General features: G+C 39.8%; 1 protein-coding gene across 6 annotated transcripts in view; it reads left to right on the top strand.

The window, feature by feature from the left end:
• Positions 1-18456, top strand: part of LOC118922437 (kalirin) — a 483582-nt gene that overhangs the window by 391405 nt on the left and 73721 nt on the right. For 3 of the 6 annotated variants that reach the window (XM_057503419.1, XM_057503431.1, XM_036905291.2), the window contains 4 exons: positions 958-1077; positions 6295-6513; positions 10072-10221; positions 13144-13258. In XM_057503419.1, the coding sequence (XP_057359402.1) occupies positions 958-1077; positions 6295-6513; positions 10072-10221; positions 13144-13258 (604 nt within the window). The remainder of the gene's footprint in view (positions 1-957; positions 1078-6294; positions 6514-10071; positions 10222-13143; positions 13259-18456) is intronic. The other 3 variants (XM_057503422.1, XM_057503435.1, XM_036905311.2) reach the window with 1 other exon arrangement.

The raw sequence follows: 18456 nt of genomic DNA on the forward strand, positions 1-18456 counted from the left end.
AGCTGAATTTTCTTTCCTCCAGTACTAGTTAAGGTTACCTAAAAATTTTATTCAGCCTAGCCATAACCTCTAAATAATTTAAATCAATTATAACTTACTCTCCTTTTTTCTGATGATGCGGTGTATGGGTTATTCATGCTATTTTGCTTGCTTTCTCCTTCTTTCTTCCTTTGGACTGTTTATCTACCAAACTCAAACCTGTCTACTCTTGGCTGTTTCACAAGGCTTAGGAGATTGGACCCACTGCTGAGGAGTGACGTGGGTATTCTCCAGAGATAATTGTTCACTCTTTCAAAAATATTACTGCATACCCATCAGATGCAAGATACTGTTCTAGGTACTGTGTAAAGGTAAAATATGAAAAATATTTTGCCCTAGGTTTCCAGAGTTTTACATTTTAAGCAGGGGTGGGGGATGGAACACAGGTCAAAATAACTAAACAAAGCAGTCTGTGAGTGCCACAAGGGTCATTTATGCAAAATGGTATGGTTGTACTAGATGAAGAAGAAATTGTTTTTAATAAAAGTGATTACATATAGAAGATTTCAAGAAGTTGTTATTTGAACTGGGCCTTTAAAGAAGGAAAAGAGTACCATCAGATGGAATTTACTTATTTATACCATTCTATATTTGAAAGAACGTCAGAAACACACACACAATACAATCAGATAATGTTTAAATTAAATGGTTGAAGAAATTGGGACTCAGGTAATAAGGGTAGGAAAGAATATATGAAGCTGGGAATTAGGTTGTTACTTAAGAGTAAGCACTTTATAACGCAGGGTGCCGGGTAAGATTGCAAAGATGACCATTTTAATTACCCAGAGTCTTCCTGTCTTCTCTCCAGCTGTCTGTAGAAGATACTGAGTTCTCTGGCTAAAGGACCCACCAGAGAAAGCAACAGCTCTTGGGAAGCCGCAAAGGCCATTCACCTGTATTCTTGTCCCAACTCCCTAGGTCCTGGGATGGATCCGCAATGGAGAATCAATGCTCAATGCCAGCCTGGTCAATGCCAGCTCTTTGTCTGAAGCAGAGCAGCTGCAGCGGGAACACGAGCAGTTCCAACTGGCCATCGAGGTAACACCCAAATCTGGCTACACTGTCTTCCCTTCCCCTCTCTGCTCTGCACCTCAGTGAGAGTAATTTTTCAATATGTAGACATGAATTAGGTAGTAAAGCTCTTACTCTTTCTAGTGAAATCGTCCAGGTAGTCTCCCTATTCCCCAAGAATTGATGGAGAAGCAAATGCAGGGATTATCACCCAAGGAGGCCTGATATTAGAAGACAAGTATTTACAATACAAATATAGGTCTTGGTTGTTCATTGGTACCTTTAAGGTCTCTAGTACATTGAGTTTTTTGTGAATTACAAACTATGCATCATGTAAGAAATGTAAAGCGGAAAGGTTAGAAGTCACTTCCAATTTAAGGATCACTCAGAATTGAGGGCAGACAAGTGCAAAAGTCAGTAAAAACTGGGATTCTATTTTAAACATTTGATTTACATGTAACGTTTACATTGCATTGTCAGATTCTGCCTTTTAACAAGAACAGTAAGCTTTGGAGCAGATTGTAGTAGATAATTTGCCTCACTGAGAGTAGAGTAGTTGTTCACTGATGCTGGTAGAAGTCATATTTCATGAATAAACAGAAACCAGAATTTCACCAACTAAGACTTGTTTAAAGACTTTTAAAAATAAAACTCCTGTTACAATAATCTACATTTTGCCTTGCTTTAAATAACACCTTTAATTATCTCTTCTACTAGAATATTCTCCTTCCCAAAGAGACTTGAGCTTATTGCTTTAGAATGATGTGGGGAAAAGAGTAGGAAATAGGATGTGGGAACTATATTAAAAATAAAATAAGTTCAGTACCAATGGGAAAAAAGTGAAAACTTAAAAGACATTCATTCTTGTAATTTAGTTTAAAACTCAACCCACTTCTGAGTGTGTAAGAAATGCAAAGGTGTTATCTTCTACTAAAAAAATATTGTCAGTGAGAGTTTTCCAAAACAATGATAAAATTTTAACTGTCCATGTCCATAAGTATATCTTTAATCCAACAGGTTGATAGATACTTTAAAACTAGTATTGACTGATTTCAACCATTTAATTTCCCAGGTGCCCTCTTGTATGTATAAAAATAACATTAACATAAATGCCATGGTACAATAAGAGGTCTGATATCTTCTTAGGAACCATTACTAGTACTAGAATATTGTCTGGGATTTGAGATTTAAAAACAAACTGTAGATTTCACACACAGTATGGGCAAATCATTTTCTACAGAGGAGCTAACCAGAAGAAAGAAGTTTCATTATCATTAGCTGTCTCTGTCACAGTTTACTGATATTCCCAAAGATGAGAATGTTAGGATCTACTCACTGTAAAGGAAAAGTCAGAATTGGGGTCACAATCAAAAATCAGGCTCACAGTGGTCAAGGTCCCCCAGAGAGGCAGCACAAAGAGGACGAAGGTTGGTCAGTGAGACTAGAGGCATGGCATGCATGAAGCTGTGAGGGATGCTCAGCAAAGAGAAGATAGCTCTTGGCCATACCTCCTCCTCATTCGTCTCGAATATGAAGGTTTGCCCTGGGTTCTAAAGGGGAAAATAATATAGCAGTTGGTAAGAGGATTATATAATTTATTTTAAAACTGAGACAAGAGTGAAGGAGGGGATTATTAATAACTAAGCTGGAAAAATAAACATATACTAGAACAGTCATGGGCAAACCAGGATATCTGCTCACCCTAATTTGGGTGGTCTCATCAGTTTGCAGGGTTTGGTCTCTTCCAAAGAAGGTTAGAACTTTGACCTGAAGCAGGCTTGGCTTCAGGAAAACTTCCCCACAGCCACTGAGAATAGAGAGCAGTGCACAGCACCCAGAAGCATAGTTTTATTAACAGACCCAGCTTATTACTTGTTAGTATCCAAGATATTGTTGCTGAAGTGTCTTCAAGAACTGTGAACATCATAGAGACAAGCTCGATACTGAAATCCATTTTATTTGAAATCCTCATATGCCTTTTAAGCGTAAGCATTATGGCAGAAAAAGCAGTTAAGAACCAGATATTAAAGTCAATTGATTTAGTTCAACTTCCTTCCATGTACCCCTACAAAATATTAACACCCTTGATAATCGTGCCTTAAAGATATATCTCTCAAGAGGATTAGATGGTAGAGAACAGAAACAAATGCAAAATAATGACTCAAGCTTAGCAAGCAAAGATTGTGTCATAGATGCGTAAGAGTGTATCATTTTGAAAGTTAAAGGAAACAGAGTTCTGATGACAGTGAGTTTCAGAATAAGGGAAAGGATTTCTTACATAGCACAAAGTGTAGGAAAATTAAAATTAAGATTCCTCCACTATCAGAAAAAAAGATGTAGTAATGGTTTTATGATGGCAATTATATATTGCTTTCATATATTAGGAGAGGCCATATAATTATCACAATCACCAATGTTTATTCGGTGAACCCCTCCTCTAAATGAGATACTGTAGATATTAAAATACTGTTTTAATTGCCAGAGATAAAATGATGTGATATGATATGGTGAAAAGAACATAGATTTGGGAATAGGTAAAACTTGAATCTTATTCCTTTTTTCATCAGTACCTTGGTTGTACCTTTTTGGGACAAGTCACTCAGCCAACCCTAGGCTCAGTTTCTTAAACTGTAAAGTAGAGATAATTATATCCACCTCGTAGTAGATCATAAGAACTAGAAAAAAATATACACACAGTGCCTGGCACAGAGAAACCCTTGGACAAATGGCAGCTATTAAAGGGATTTTTAAAGCAGTCCTGGCCTTGAGGGTTTCACAGTGTAAGTAGGGAGAATCAGCCAAGTCAGGAGCTCAGAAGATAGATATTAGTGAGTCTCAGGTTGTCCAAAAAGACTTTTTTAAAGGAGGCCAGACTTGGCCTGCGTCTCAGAGAAAGTCTGGAATATAAATGAGAAGAAAGTAAGACAGGAAGAATGAAAGTAGCAGAAACAAGAAAGTGAGTGGTGTGTTTTTAAAGGGTTTCTGTAAGGAAATAGTGTGATAGTTTGGGACTGCATTGTGAGGGGCTCTAATGACATCCTCCTAAGTCACTCAGTTTCACAGCAGTGGGGAAACTGCTGAAGGCATTTGAACTGAGAGATGGGAGTGATATTTATAGCATAAAATTAGGATTTTAGAGCTGGAAAGGATGTTAGGAGTCACTTAATCCAAGCACTTCCTATTATAGAGAATTAAATTAACTTCAGAAGTGGAAGAGGTGGGTTGATGGATTAGAAGTGGCAGGCATGGAGACTAGCTAAGGGAACACCACAAAGTCTAGTATGAAGGGGTGAGGGCTGGACTCGGAGTCAGGGGGAGAACCAGCAGTCATGGGCAATGTCAAGACTGTTGTTCCCAGTGGCAGCAAGGAGGCCGTCGCCAGCGCCCTGGTAGACTGCTGTGGGAGGACACATTAGTGGGAGGAGTTTCGTTTTAGACGTTGACTTGGAAGCGCTGTCTGGGAGGAAATTGGAGGCCTCTGAGAGGGCAGGAAGGCCATTCACATTCTCTGGTGAGGGCTCCTCCTCTCTCCAGGAAGAGCTTCCATTTCTTTTATTGAGACTGCCTCTTTGTAAGTGACTAACCATTGGGCAGATGGCTAGATCAGCTGAATCAGTGCTGCTGACCTGGGGGAGAGGGGTGGCAGGCAGCTCACACATCCAAAGACAATTAAAGATGAGGGTCAGATGTAGAATGAGAGCTGCAGACTGGGGAATCATCTACAAAGAAGAGATAATAGAAGCTGAGGGAATGGATGAGAGCTCTGCAGAAATGAACAAAAGCCAAGAATGGACCTTGGAGTACCTGTACATTTAGGAGATAGGAAAAGAAAACAATGCCAATAAATAAAACAGAGAAAGAAACCAGGGATTTGTAGTGGATCCTTTCTGCCCTTTGGTTCACCTCTTCTAGCTATAGTCAGCATTTAGGAACCCATAAGGTGATGTGGTCGTGAGGATTAAGGGCTGACTCAGTGGGAAAGCAAGGGAATAAAGAGTCTAGATTGCTAGAGGATGTCACGCTAACATAGCTAACACTGAGTGCATATTCAGGAGAGAGGAAGGGAAGCCAGGAGGTGATCGGTAGACTGGGAAAATAAATAGGACTGCATAGACTGTAGTATGGGATGAGGTGAGGACAGGGCAGAGGTGAAAATAGGGAGGTTGCACTCACACACAGGGAGTGCTGAGTAGATCAACTCTTGGGAACTGACCCGGCCCTGATGCCGAAGAAGGGCAGAAATAATTCTGGAGTAAGTTATTGGGCTGCTAGCTGTCCCTTTTCACTGCTAAGCTAGAATTCTCCTAAAAGTGCAAAGGCCAAATTAGTACCACACTATTGGGTTGAAATGATCCCAGCAGTGGAGGTTGGGATAATATGAGCTCTTTGAAGTCGTATAGCTCATCTATTAGTACTTTATTTTAGTAAATTTTAATCCCATTTGGTTCTTCCCTGCCACCCAGTCCTCCATCCTGATCCCCCCACCTCCTGCAGTTAATGTGAATTTAGAGAATGCAAACCTCATTTAGCATCAATTAAAAAAAAAAAACTTCTACAATATATATGTTATCCTAGAGGCAAACATAAATAATGTGATAATGTGGGGATTATGCGTTAAGCTGAACTATATACTGTACTGCCCTGCTTGCTTGGTGAGATACCTAAGGGGTGGTATGAGGTGCTACCATCAACTTTAATAACCTGCCAAATTTCTTCCTTCTGTTGGAATCCTTTTTAACTGATTATTAATGTTTGAAATGATTACATTGTTGGCTGAGCTTTGTATTACATCAATATTTTTTTATACATGCTGTTTATTCTTTAAAATGGGGCTGCAACAGTGACCTCCTTTGAAAACTCATTTTGATGCACAGTTTCACAATTAGACCTGAAAAGAAAATGTAACTAATATACAGGCCAATCAGGGAGCAGATTTGTGCACAACTGCTATTTCTCTACCTCAGAAACAGAAATGTCTTTAAAGTCCAGAGTAGTGCAAGTAGAAGAGAGGAGTGGAGACAGGAGTTAGGGACCTGAGAGATTAGTTAATAGAAATCTATACTGTTCTTTTTTCAAATATGCTTTAAAAACAATGATGTATTAATTGTCATGACAAAATGTTTGAATCAGTCATTTAAAGCTCTTTAACTTCTCTGCATCTTTCCACTCACGCCTCACTCCACCCCCTCCCATACCACGCCTGGGTTGTTCCCATGGACCTCTCTCTCCTCCCCTTGTGCCCAGTCCCTCTTTCATGCCACTTCCTTGCAGAAGACGCACCAGAGCGCCCTGCAGGTACAACAGAAAGCTGAGGCACTGCTCCAGGCTGGCCACTATGATGCCGACGCCATCCGGGAATGTGCTGAGAAGGTGGCCCTCCACTGGCAGCAGCTCATGCTGAAGATGGAAGACCGGCTAAAGCTGGTCAATGCCTCTGTGGCCTTTTATAAGACTTCTGAACAGGTGAGGGAAGGGCTGTGAAATCTTGGGGGCTGAGGTTGATGAAGGATTATTTCTGTCTCTCATTGTAAATCTGCATTACCTACCTTAGCAAGAAGTTAGTCCTCTTAGTAATCATTTGGTTCTTCCCTGCCACCCAGTCCTCCAGCCTAGTCCCCCCACCTTCCTTATAAGCTTCCTTATGTATAGGCTTCCTTATAAGCACAGTGACTTCCTTATAATTCTTTCCACTAGAGAAGTGAACCATATGATTTTTTTCTTATAAATTCTTCAAGCTCATCAGATTTGGTGTTGAAGTAGAAATTGGGTTTATACTAAATGCCAGATTTGAATGGTGTATCAATCAGCTATTGCCACAGTAATGCTGTTTAACAAACTACCCCAAAACTCGGTGGTATAAAACAGTAAGTGTGTATTTTTTAACTAAGTATCTGAAGGTCAGGTGGTCTTGACTGTGCTTGGTAGACTGGGCTCCAGGCTGCAAGTTGGGTCTAGATCTGCTCCCATGCCTCTCATCTTCCTTGACCAGCAGCTGCTTGAGGCACGTTTATGGTGAAAAGCATGAAGGAGTACCGGAGTCCAAAATCTGCATGCAAGTGCATTCCAAGTCTCTGCTTGTATCAAATGCTTTAACAATCTTTTGGCCAAAACAAGCCATGTGGCCAAGCCAACATCATTGAGGCAGGGAAGTACATGTGAAGGTTGAGAGAGGAGAGTAGCAATTTGCTGAATGTAATATGGTCTACCACAGTCAGATACTATGCACTGCTTGAAAAACACAGCTCTTTCACTCCTGGGGCTCCCAGTCTAATGGAGGAAACACAGCTCTCTGTCCCAGTGGAACTATGAGACTAACTGGTAGAATGGCGCAGTGGGGAGAAAAGGCAGGAGTTATATAAGCAGGGTCATAAAGATGCAGGCTCTTTACTACCACATCTGTACAGCAATATGTGCAAGGGCTAAAGTACTGTTAGGGAATTCTTTTCACAAAATAAGAGGTTTCAAAAAGGACTAATTTTATTCAATGTAAAATACCTTCCTCATTTGAATCATCCCCTGGTAGAAATAGATCATAGAAATATTCTCCTCTGGGTGACTTATAGCGACCATGGGAAAGCCTATCTTGAAGCAAATGTAACATGCCTGTCAGAGGGCCCCACAGCCAGCGTTCCAGTCTCCATTCTTCTTCTCAGTCCTTTCTGCTGTTTCGGAAAAATGATGCCTTTGATGGCCACAGAAGTGGAGCAGCTGGCTAAGATGAAAAGGAGCTTCCCCAATTGATCTAAACATTCAACACAATCCCAATAAAATCCCAGAAAGCTTTTTTGTAGAGATTACTATGCTGATTCTAAGATTTATATGGAATTGCAAAGAACCTAGAATAGCCAAAACAATCTTGAAAAGGAAGGAAAAAGTTCGAGTTACACTATTTGATTTTAAGACTTACTCTAAAACTACAATGACAAAGACAGACTGGGGTACTCATGTAAGAATAGACAACGGAACAGAATAGAAGTTTTTAAAGCACACCCACATATATGCAGTCAGTTGATTTTTGACAAAGCAATTCAACAAATGGTGTTGGACAACTGAATCCAGGTTTTCCCCACTATCTGAAAGTAGTGTGTTCTTGTAAAATCTTTCATAAGCCAAAATGGCATAAAGCAAAGAAGCAGTTACCATTAACTTACATGGAAACAATTTTGAGCATCTCCAGACCCAAAAAATAATCTCTCTTAGGCTTTTTGAATACCTCAGGACACATTTTGTTAATAGATTCACAAAATAAATCAAGATAAGCCCAGATGCTCCCAGACACAGTTCAAAACTATGGGGCTTGATGCTGGGATGCTGAGTGTGGTTCCCAGGGAAGGCTCTTGGCCACTCTTACAACTCAGGTGCACACTGCCTGGGTGACAGCTCATTGCAAAACAAACACTGGATGCTCTTTTCACATTTCATCTTTTTTCATAGAAGAAAAAATCCTCTTCAGATTTCTTCTGGTTAGTGAAGACAGGTACTAATTTAGGTCTTTTATAAAAACAAAGTGGCCTAACACAAACTTTTAAAAAATGGGGGAATACCTGTATCCATGTGGGAAAAAAATGAGGCTTAATCCCTGTATAACATTGTACCCAAATTTTAATTTGAGATGGATCAAGATGCTAAAGGGAACAAAGCTCTAGAGTAAAGAGTGAGGAAATTTGACCCTGTATGACCTTGCCAAAGGTCATTTTACCTCTCTGGATTTCTGTTTCTTCACCTGGTAAATTAAGAGATGTTTGCTTGATAATCTTTTCGTTTCTTCTAGTTCCAATATTGATTGATATTAAGTCGAATACTATCATGGGACGGGACTTAACTACTCTTTTTCTTAAAGTTTTTACATGCCTATAATCTGTTTTTGCTCAAGATGTGAGCCTTCCTGCTTATTTTCATGCCGTGCATAAAGAGAGGCATGTGACGCCAAAGGAGTCAGCTAGAGTTCAGGGCCAGGCCTCCTCACGACACAGAAGCACACTGACTAGGAAGCACACATCCTAGGACATCTTTCAGCTCATCTCTCAGCTCTGTTCATAACTCAGTAAAAGTCCTCTCTGATGACACACCCTTCATTAAAACATGATGACTTTCTCAGAGAGTGGAGGCCAAGGATAGTTATAGTTACTCATCCCTGCTGCCATAGCCAAACAAGTAATCAAAGTTACTGAAGGAAAGCATAGGACTTTCCCTAGGCTCTGACACTCAGCTTCCCTGGGTCTCCTGCTATTCCACCATACAACCTAGCCTTCCCTCCAAGCTCCATTCAGAAAGCTTTTGCTCTCTTGTGAGTTCATTTATAAAGTCACTTAGACCATGGCCTCTCAGCATTTTTAGAAATGAAAAGCTTCTCAACTCTCTTTTACATTAACCCAAATTTGTTATTACCTCTGGAGGAAATGTACATTTTGCCCTAGAAGGCCTGGAGATGTCATTGCTTTACTGTAGTACCTTGAGAAATTTTTGCTGGGATATTTTTCCCCAGAGAGGGGAAAGATAACATTCATTTATAGCAAATATATCACATAACATAGACAACTTCCTCCTTTACCTCTGCTTGAGGCTACATCCTGCAATGCAAGGACAGATGATTGGGCAACTTCAGTATCTTCTCCAAATCTCATCTTGTTCTACCTAATTCACATTGTTATAAGATTATAGCAATATAATATATAAAAAAAATACTTTGAAACCCCACAAATTACTAGTTTCTCTTCCTTTCTTACTTTACTTACTATCCTGGGGTGATGTCATTACCCCTCAGGCTTTAGCCTGCAGCCAAGGACTGCAGAAGATGATTCCAGAATCCATATCTCAGTCCTAATCTGTCTCCAGAACTCCAGACACTGGATTCTCACTGCCTCCTGGGCCTCTCTCAGGTGTCCCGGGACACTGCCAACTCTAAATCTACAGACTGAACTTCCAGCAAGAAATGTCACCTGGGCAGGGTTCTGTCAGCTGAAGGTCTGTCAGAATCCCTGCTGATTAATTTACTGAGTCTTTTCTTCCATGATTTGTTAGGTCTGTAGTGTCCTGGAGAGCTTAGAGCAAGAATACCGGAGAGATGAGGACTGGTGTGGTGGACGAGATAAGCTGGGACCAGCCGCAGAAATCGACCATGTTATTCCACTCATCAGTAAACATTTGGAACAGAAGGAGGCCTTTCTTAAGGTCAGAGCATATTGGCATCCAAGGTCTGGGATGTGAGCCTCTCTTGCTCTTTCATCTACTGTCTCTCTGGCTCTCTGTCTCTCTTACATACACACACACACACACACACACACACACACACACACACACACACACACACGCTTCTCTCTCTCTCTTACACACACACACACACACACACACACACACACACACACACACACACACACACACACACACACACACACACACACACGGGCTTCCCATCCTGTTTTTTTCTAGCCTCTGATCTAAAGGGAGGCATTTGTAGAGGAGATACCAACTGGTTAATCTGAAACGTTGAAAGCTTACACTTCAAACATTATTTATTCTTTCAGCACTTTTGGTATAATTAGGCAATTAATATATACCATCATCTACTGGTGCCATCTTTCCTGATATCCCATAGATGTTTTAATTAAGGAAAATTCATACTTTCACTCAGTTATGTTGATTAATAAAGATATTTTTAATATAAATATATAATCCTAGACATAAAGTGATATTAAAATAAATATAAATGGATGATGCAAAATTTAGGGCAAATATATTAAAGAAATCAGTTTAGACACCTTATTTATTCATCAGTCTAACAATTGTCAATTATCAGCAAATGTAACACCGTTTATTCTGCTGTAGGAAGAGAGAAATACCTCGTTTTGTTTGTTTTGTTTTTAGTAGAGCCTAGCTTCCCCCAGAGGGAGGACAGTCCCCGCACTGAACAGGCTCTCAGCTGGTGCGGAAAGCCCTAGTAGGACTCCTCCGGCCAGGCTTTGACCTCTGACAGGGTCATCTGCGTTAAACCTTATCTGAAGGCTCTGTTTACTCTCAAATTTCTTGCTTTCATGTTCTGCTTCCTCCCAGGCTTCTGAAGATACAAAAGAGTATTTTTATACCATGGTGTGTTGCCACAGATTTTCCCAATTCTGTAATTAACTGCCTTTAATTTATTAGGGATTTTCTCGACCATCTCTGAGTTTTAGTATTTTTTGTTTTTTTTTAAGATGGTCTCTCCCTGCCCTCCTCCCATATATCTAGTATCTGCACTTGCATTTCATCAGAAGAACCCTTAGTAATCAGCTCTTCCTAATAAGATTAAATAGTCTTCTCTACAGGGTGTAAGATGATTTTAAAAGTCTTCTCTATTATAAACAAAACAGTTTAAGTAGAGCATATCAAAGATTTTATATAGAGGCATAAAAATATTTCTTTGTAAAATTGTGGGTTTTTTTAAGAAGCTAAAAAGAAAATGTTCTGGGCTGATGTTTTCCACATGTGCCTAAAACCATAGGTGAGTAATTCATATTGTGGGAATTATACACCCAATGGATGGAACGTCAGGCTCCCCGTTTGTATGCATTAGTGAATCTATCTTGGATTCCTTAGCTTTGGAATGCTCTAGTTTTAAGCTGTTAAGTTCACAGGCCTGAGAGTGGATGGATCCACTGTCAGTCTTTCACCAGAGCTCCCAGAAGCCATTGTTGATAATGCAACATTTAGAATAATTTTTTACTATGTAATTTGTAGAATCACATGCTAAGTGAAAAAAGTTTTAAAATTTGACAGTTTTGTCCAGAGGTAATACTCAGAAGTGGATTAAAAATAATTAGTGGACTAGCATGTACAGTATTTCCCGCTATCTACAGGGACTACATTCCAAGACTCCAGTAGATTCCTGAAACCTGAGATAGTTTAGTACTAAGCCCTATATATATATATATATATATATATACATATACCATATATATATATATATATATATATATACATATACCATGTTTTTTCCCATACATACATACTTATGATAAAGTTTAATTTATAAATGAGGTACAGTAAAATATTATGACAATAACTCATAATAAAATAGGACAATTATAACAATATGCTACAGTAAGTTATGTGAATGTAGTTTCTCTCTTTCCCTCTCAAAATATCTTCCTGTACTGTACTCACCTTTCCTTTTTGGGGGATGATATAAGATGATAAAATGCCAACATGATGAGATGAAGTGAGGTGAATGATGTAGGCACTGTGACATAGTGTTAGGCTACTGTAGACCTTCTGATGATATGTCAGGAGCATCATCTACTTCCAAACCACAGTTGACCTCGGGTAACTAAAACCATGGAAAGCAAAACAACAGATAAGCAGGGGACTACTATGTCACTTCTACAATCAGAAAAAAGCCTGCATTTTAAATTCAGAAAAATGTATAATCTTGAGAGAAACTAGAGATAGTGTCAGTAGACCTAGATTATAGCTCTGAGGTGCTCATGACTTCTGCCCTTCTGGACTTTAGTCTTCTCCATGGGTGTAAGGAGAATGACCTGTCCTCTTGGCCACCCACAGCTAATGTGATTCTTCAAAGGGGCAGTGTAATGGCTCTTATTTCCTTTGTACAGATCAATATTTCCCAGCAATAGGATATTTATTAGTGTTATTGAGGTGGGGGTAGATTTGATGGACAAGGAAGTTTTTTAAATGTGGGCAGTTTCCATTTAGATTTGGAATGTATCGTTAATAGGCTTTTTTTTTTTTACCAAATTTGCTTTCTCAAGTCCAAATCAAGCTAATGTTAAAGCAGCTTAACCCAGTGGTCATATGAGAGGTATTCCAGTGACAGAGGAAAACCAGCCTGAGCATGAATGTCAGTAATACTGAATCAACACAGAGGTCGTGAAGGGATGGCTGATTTCTGATTTTTATCTGGGATGGAAAGGGGAGAGGCACAGAGAGTAGTTCCATACTCAACAAAAGGGTGAGCCTCCTGCACTGGAACTCCAGCACCCGTGAACCAAACGTAGCCTCCAGGGCTTGTTCACCCCCAGCTCCAGAAACTCTGTCAGCTTCTCTGGCATCTTGGATGCCATGCCCCCGATGGGGGTCTCACTCCTCTGTCTCTCCCAGGCCTGCACCCTGGCACGACGGAACGCCGAGGTGTTTCTCAAGTACATCCACAGGAACAATGTCAGCATGCCCAGTGCCGCCAGCCACACCCGGGGACCCGAGCAGCAAGTGAAAGGTGAGCCTGAGGGCAGCTGGCCACCAGCCACTTCAGCACGTGCCAGAGGCTGCAGGCCTTGTCCTCATGCAGCCTCAGGTTTCCTGGTCGTTCTGCTTGGACAGGAAAAAGCAGGATGTGGGATGGTGTGAGCAGTGAAAATCTGTAGGAAATTTTTTTTGTGTGTGAGGGCATCTCTCATATTTATTGATCAAATGGTTGTTAACAACAATAAAATTCTGTATACGGGGGTCAATGCTCAATGCACAATCATTAATCCACCCCAAGCCTAATTTTCATCAGTCTCCAATCTTCTGAAGCATAACGAACAAGTTCTTACATGGAGAACAAATTCTTACATAGTGAATAAGTTGCATGGTGAACATTACAAGGGCAGTCATCACAGAAACTTTCGGTTTTGCTCATGCATTATGAACTATAAACAGTCAGTTCAAATATGAATACTCATTTGATTTTTATACTTGATTTATATGTGGATACCACACTTCTCTCTTTATTATTATTATTTTTAATAAAATGCTAAAGTGGTAGGTAGATACAAGATAAAGGTAGAAAACATAGTTTAGTGTTGTAAGAGAGCAAATGTAGATGATCAGGTGTGTGCCTGTAGACTATGTGTTAATCCAAGCTAGACAAGGGCAATAAAACATCCACGTATGCAGAAGATTTCTCTCAGAACGGTGGGGGGGGGTTGTAAGCCTCACCTCTGTTGATCCCCATTTTCTCACCTGATGGCCCCCCTGCGACTGTGCCTGTCTTAGGTTGTTCCTCCCTTGAGGAATCTTACCCGTCTCTGGCTAACCAGTCATCTTCCGGGGCCATACAGGGAAATGTAAAGTTGGTAAGTGAGAGAGAAGCCTTATTGTTTGAAAAGGTTAGCTTTTTACTTCTTTGCAGATTTATGCCCTGTGGCTCCTATGCCCAGCATTTGTCTTGAGGTATCTTTACCACTTGGAAGAATTATGATACTCGGTAAATTCGATATGAGGCATGAATTCTATTTAAGGGTTGTAATTAGGAAGGAAGAAGAAAAGCTATAGAAGTAGCAGGCGGAAGAAAACATGGGAAGATTGATTATTTCTTTGACATATCTTGTAGAGTAACTTAAGCATGTATAGGTTTTAAACTACTAATTAAATTGCGCACACACATTAACATAATAGGAATACAGTTACATAACCAAAGCAGACCTATAATTACCAGCCATCTCCAGTGAAACCAAGAAAACCAGTTAGGCACCTTAGGCATTTGTGAAAACTTATCTATGATATGGTGGATATTGTCCAACTGAACTTGAACAGTCTGAGAGAAATCAGACAAATTAAAACAACCCATTCCTGGGGAATGTTCACATCCCATATGTTCTTTTAACAGTAAATAGTCTGTAGTTGTAAGATTTTGGAGCGCTACAATTTGCACTTCTCCTAATTCTTGGTTGAGTTCCAACAGTATAGATCCAGTCAAATTTGTTGTTTTACTGTATGCACAGGCCAGCTTAGATATCTCCTTCTTCATTCCCATGGCAAGTCCAGGAACTGGTGGGATGAGTGCATCTACACCTGTAGCAGTGCGTGGATCTTTGTTGGGGTTTTTTGATGATCATCTTCTGGCATGAGTCTTCCAGAGAGTGCTGATGTTGGAAGTTCTTTTTCATATCGTATCTTAGTTCATTTTCGGGGTAGCCAAATTAGGCTTTGATCCTCTGTATCAACACAAACAGACCCTTTGTCTACACTTTTATATGCCCTTTATATCATTGTGTAGAACTCATTGGAGGTTACTACACAGGAACTGCTTTTTTTTTTTATCATTAATCTACACTTACGTGACGAATATTTTGTTTACTAGGCTCTCCCCTATACCAGGTCCCCCCTATGTACCCCTTCACAGTCACTATCCATCAGCGTAGCAAAATGTTGTAGAATCACTACTTGCCTTCTCTGTGTTGTACAGCCCTCCCCTTTCTCCCACCCCCCATGCATGCTAATCTTAATACCCCCCTTTTTCTCCCCCCCGCTTATCCCTCCCTACCCACCCATCCTCCCCAGTCCCTTTCCCTTTGGTACCTGTTAGTCCATTCTTGAGTTCTGTGATTCTGCTGCTGTTTTGTTCCCTCAATTTTTCCTTTGTTCTTATACTCCACAGATGAGTGAAGTCATTTGGTATTTCTCTTTCTCCGCTTGGCTTGTTTCACTGAGCATAATACCCTCCAGCTCCATCCATGTTGCTGCAAATGGTTGGATTTGCCCTTATCTTATGGCTGAGTAGTATTCCATTGTGTATATGTACCACATCTTCTTTATCCATTCATCTATTAATGGACATTTAGGTTGCTTCCAATTCTTGGCTATTGTAAATAGTGCTGCGATACACATAGGGGTGCACTGATCTTTCTCATACTTGATTGCTGCATTCTTAGGGTAAATTCCTAGGAGTGCAATTCCTGGGTCAAATGGTATGTCTGTTTTGAGCATTTTGATGTACCTCCTTACTGCTTTCCACAATGGTTGAACTAACTTACATTCCCACCAGCAGTGTAGGAGGGTTCCCCTTTCTCCACAGCCTCGCCAACATTTGTTGTTGTTTGTCTTTTGGATAGCAGCCATCCTTACTGGTGTGAGGTGATACCTCATTGTAGTTTTAATTTGCATTTCTCTGATAATTAGTGATGTGGAGCATCTTTTCATGTGTCTGTTGACCATCTGTATTTCTGTTTTGGAGAACTGTTTGTTCAGTTCCTCTGCCCATTTTTTAATTGGGTTATTTGTTTTTTGTTTGTTGAGGCGTGTGAGCTCTTTATATATTCTGGACGACAAGCCTTTATCGGATGTGTCATTTTCAAATATATTCTCCCATACTGTAGGGTTCCTTTTTGTTCTATTGATGGTGTCTTTTGCTGTACAGAAGCTTTTCAGCTTAATATAGTCCCACTTGTTCATTTTTGCTGTTGTTTTCCTTGCCCGGGGCGATATGTTCAAGAAGAGGTCACTCATGTTTATGTCTAAGAGGTTTTTGCCTATGTTTTTTTCCAAGAGTTTAATGGTTTCATGACTTACATTCAGGTCTTTGATCCATTTTGAGTTTACTTTTGTATATGGGGTTAGACAATGGTCCAATTTCATTCTCCTACATGTAGCTGTCCAGTTTTGCCAGCACCATCTGTTGAAGAGACTGTCATTTCACCATTGTATGTCCATGGCTCCTTTATCAAATATTAATTGACCATATATGTCTGGGTTAATGTCTGTATTCTCTAGTCTGTTCCATTGGTCTGTGGCTCTGTTCTTGTGCCAGTACCAAATTGTCTTGATTACTATGGCTTTATAGTAGAGCTTGAAGTTGGGGAGTGAGATCCCCCCTACTTTATTCTTCTTTGTCAGGATTACTTTGGCTATTCGGGGTCTTTGTTGTTTCCATATGAATTTTTTGAATTATTTGTTCCAGTTCATTGAAGAATGTTGCTGGTAGTTTTATAGGGATTGCATCAAATCTGTATATTGCTTTGGGCAGGTTGGCCATTTTGATGATATTAATTCTTCCTAGCCACAAGCATGGGATGAGTTTCCATCTGTTAGTGTCCCCTTTAATTTCTCTTAAGAGTGACTTGTAGTTTTCAGAGTATAAGTCTTTCACTTCCTTGGTTAGGTTTATTCCTAGGTATTATATTTTTTTTGATGCAATTGTGAATGGAGTTGTTTTCCTGATTTCTCTTTCTGTTGATTCATTGTTAGTGTATAGGAAAGCCACAGATTTCTGTGTGTTGATTTTGTATCCTGCAACTTTGCTGTTTTCCGATATCAGTTCTAGTAGTTTTGGAGTGGAGTCTTTAGGGTTTTTTATGCACAGTATCATGTCATCTGCAAATAGTGACAGTTTAACTTCTTCTTTTCCAATCTGGATTCCTTGTATTTTTTTGTTCTGTCTGATTGCCGTGGCTAGGACCTCCAGTACTATGTTAAATAACAGTGAGGAGAGTGGGCATCCCTGTCTAGTTCCTGATCTCAGAGGAAAAGCTTTCAGCTTCTCACTGTTCAATATAATGTTGGCTGTGGGTTTTTCATAGACGGCCTTTATTATGTTGAGGTACTTGCCCTCTATTCCCATTTTGCTGAGAGTTTTTATCATGAATGGATGTTGAACTTTGTCAAATGCTTTTTCAGCATCTATGGAGATGATCATGTGGTTTTTGTCTTTCTTTTTGTTGATGTGGTGGATGATGTTGATGGACTTTCGAATGTTGTACCATCCTTGCATCCCTGGGATGAATCCCACTTGGTCATGGTGTATGATCCTTTTGATGTATTTTTGAGTTCGTTTTGCTAATATTTTGTTGAGTATTTTTGCATCTACGTTTATCAGGGATATTGGTCTGTAGTTTTCTTTTTTGGTGGGGTCTTTGCCTGGTTTTGGTATTAGGGTGATGTTAGCTTCATAGGATGAGTTTGGGAGTATCCCCTCCTCTTCTATTTTTTGGAAAACTTTAAGGAGAATGGGTATTATGTCTTCCCTGTATGTCTGATAAAATTCCGAGGTAAATCCATCTGGCCCGGGGGATTTTGTTCTTTGGTAGTTTTTGATTACCGCTTCAATTTCGTTGCTGGTAATTGGTCTGTTTAGATTTTCTGTTTCTTTCTGGGTCAGTCTTGGAAGGTTGTATTTTTCTAGGAAGTTGTCCATTTCTCCTAGGTTTCCCAGCTTGTTAGCATATAGGTTTTCATAGTACTCTCTGATAATTCTTTGTATTTCTGTGGGGTCCGTCGTGATTTTTCCTTTCTCATTTCTGATTCTGTTGATTTGTGTTGACTCTCTTTTCCTCTTAATAAGTCTGGCTAGAGGCTTATCTATTTTGTTTATTTTCTCAAATAACCAGCTCTTGGTTTCATTGATTTTTGCTATTGTTTTATTCTTCTCAATTTTATTTATTTCTTCTCTGATCTTTATTATGTCCCTCCTTCTGCTGACCTTAGGCCTCATTTGTTCTTCTTTTTCCAATTTCGATAATTGTGACATTAGACCATTCATTTGGGATTGTTCTTCTTTCTTTAAATATGCCTGGATTGCTATATACTTTCCTCTTAAGACTGCTTTTGCTGTATCCCACAGTAGTTGGGGCTTTGTGTTGCTGTTGTCGTTTGTTTCCATATATTGCTGGATCTCCATTTTGATTTGGTCATTGATCCATTGATTATTTAGGAGCG

The sequence above is a fragment of the Manis pentadactyla genome, chromosome 1 (assembly GCF_030020395.1).
Source record: "Manis pentadactyla isolate mManPen7 chromosome 1, mManPen7.hap1, whole genome shotgun sequence".
NCBI classification, from domain to species: domain Eukaryota; kingdom Metazoa; phylum Chordata; class Mammalia; order Pholidota; family Manidae; genus Manis; species Manis pentadactyla.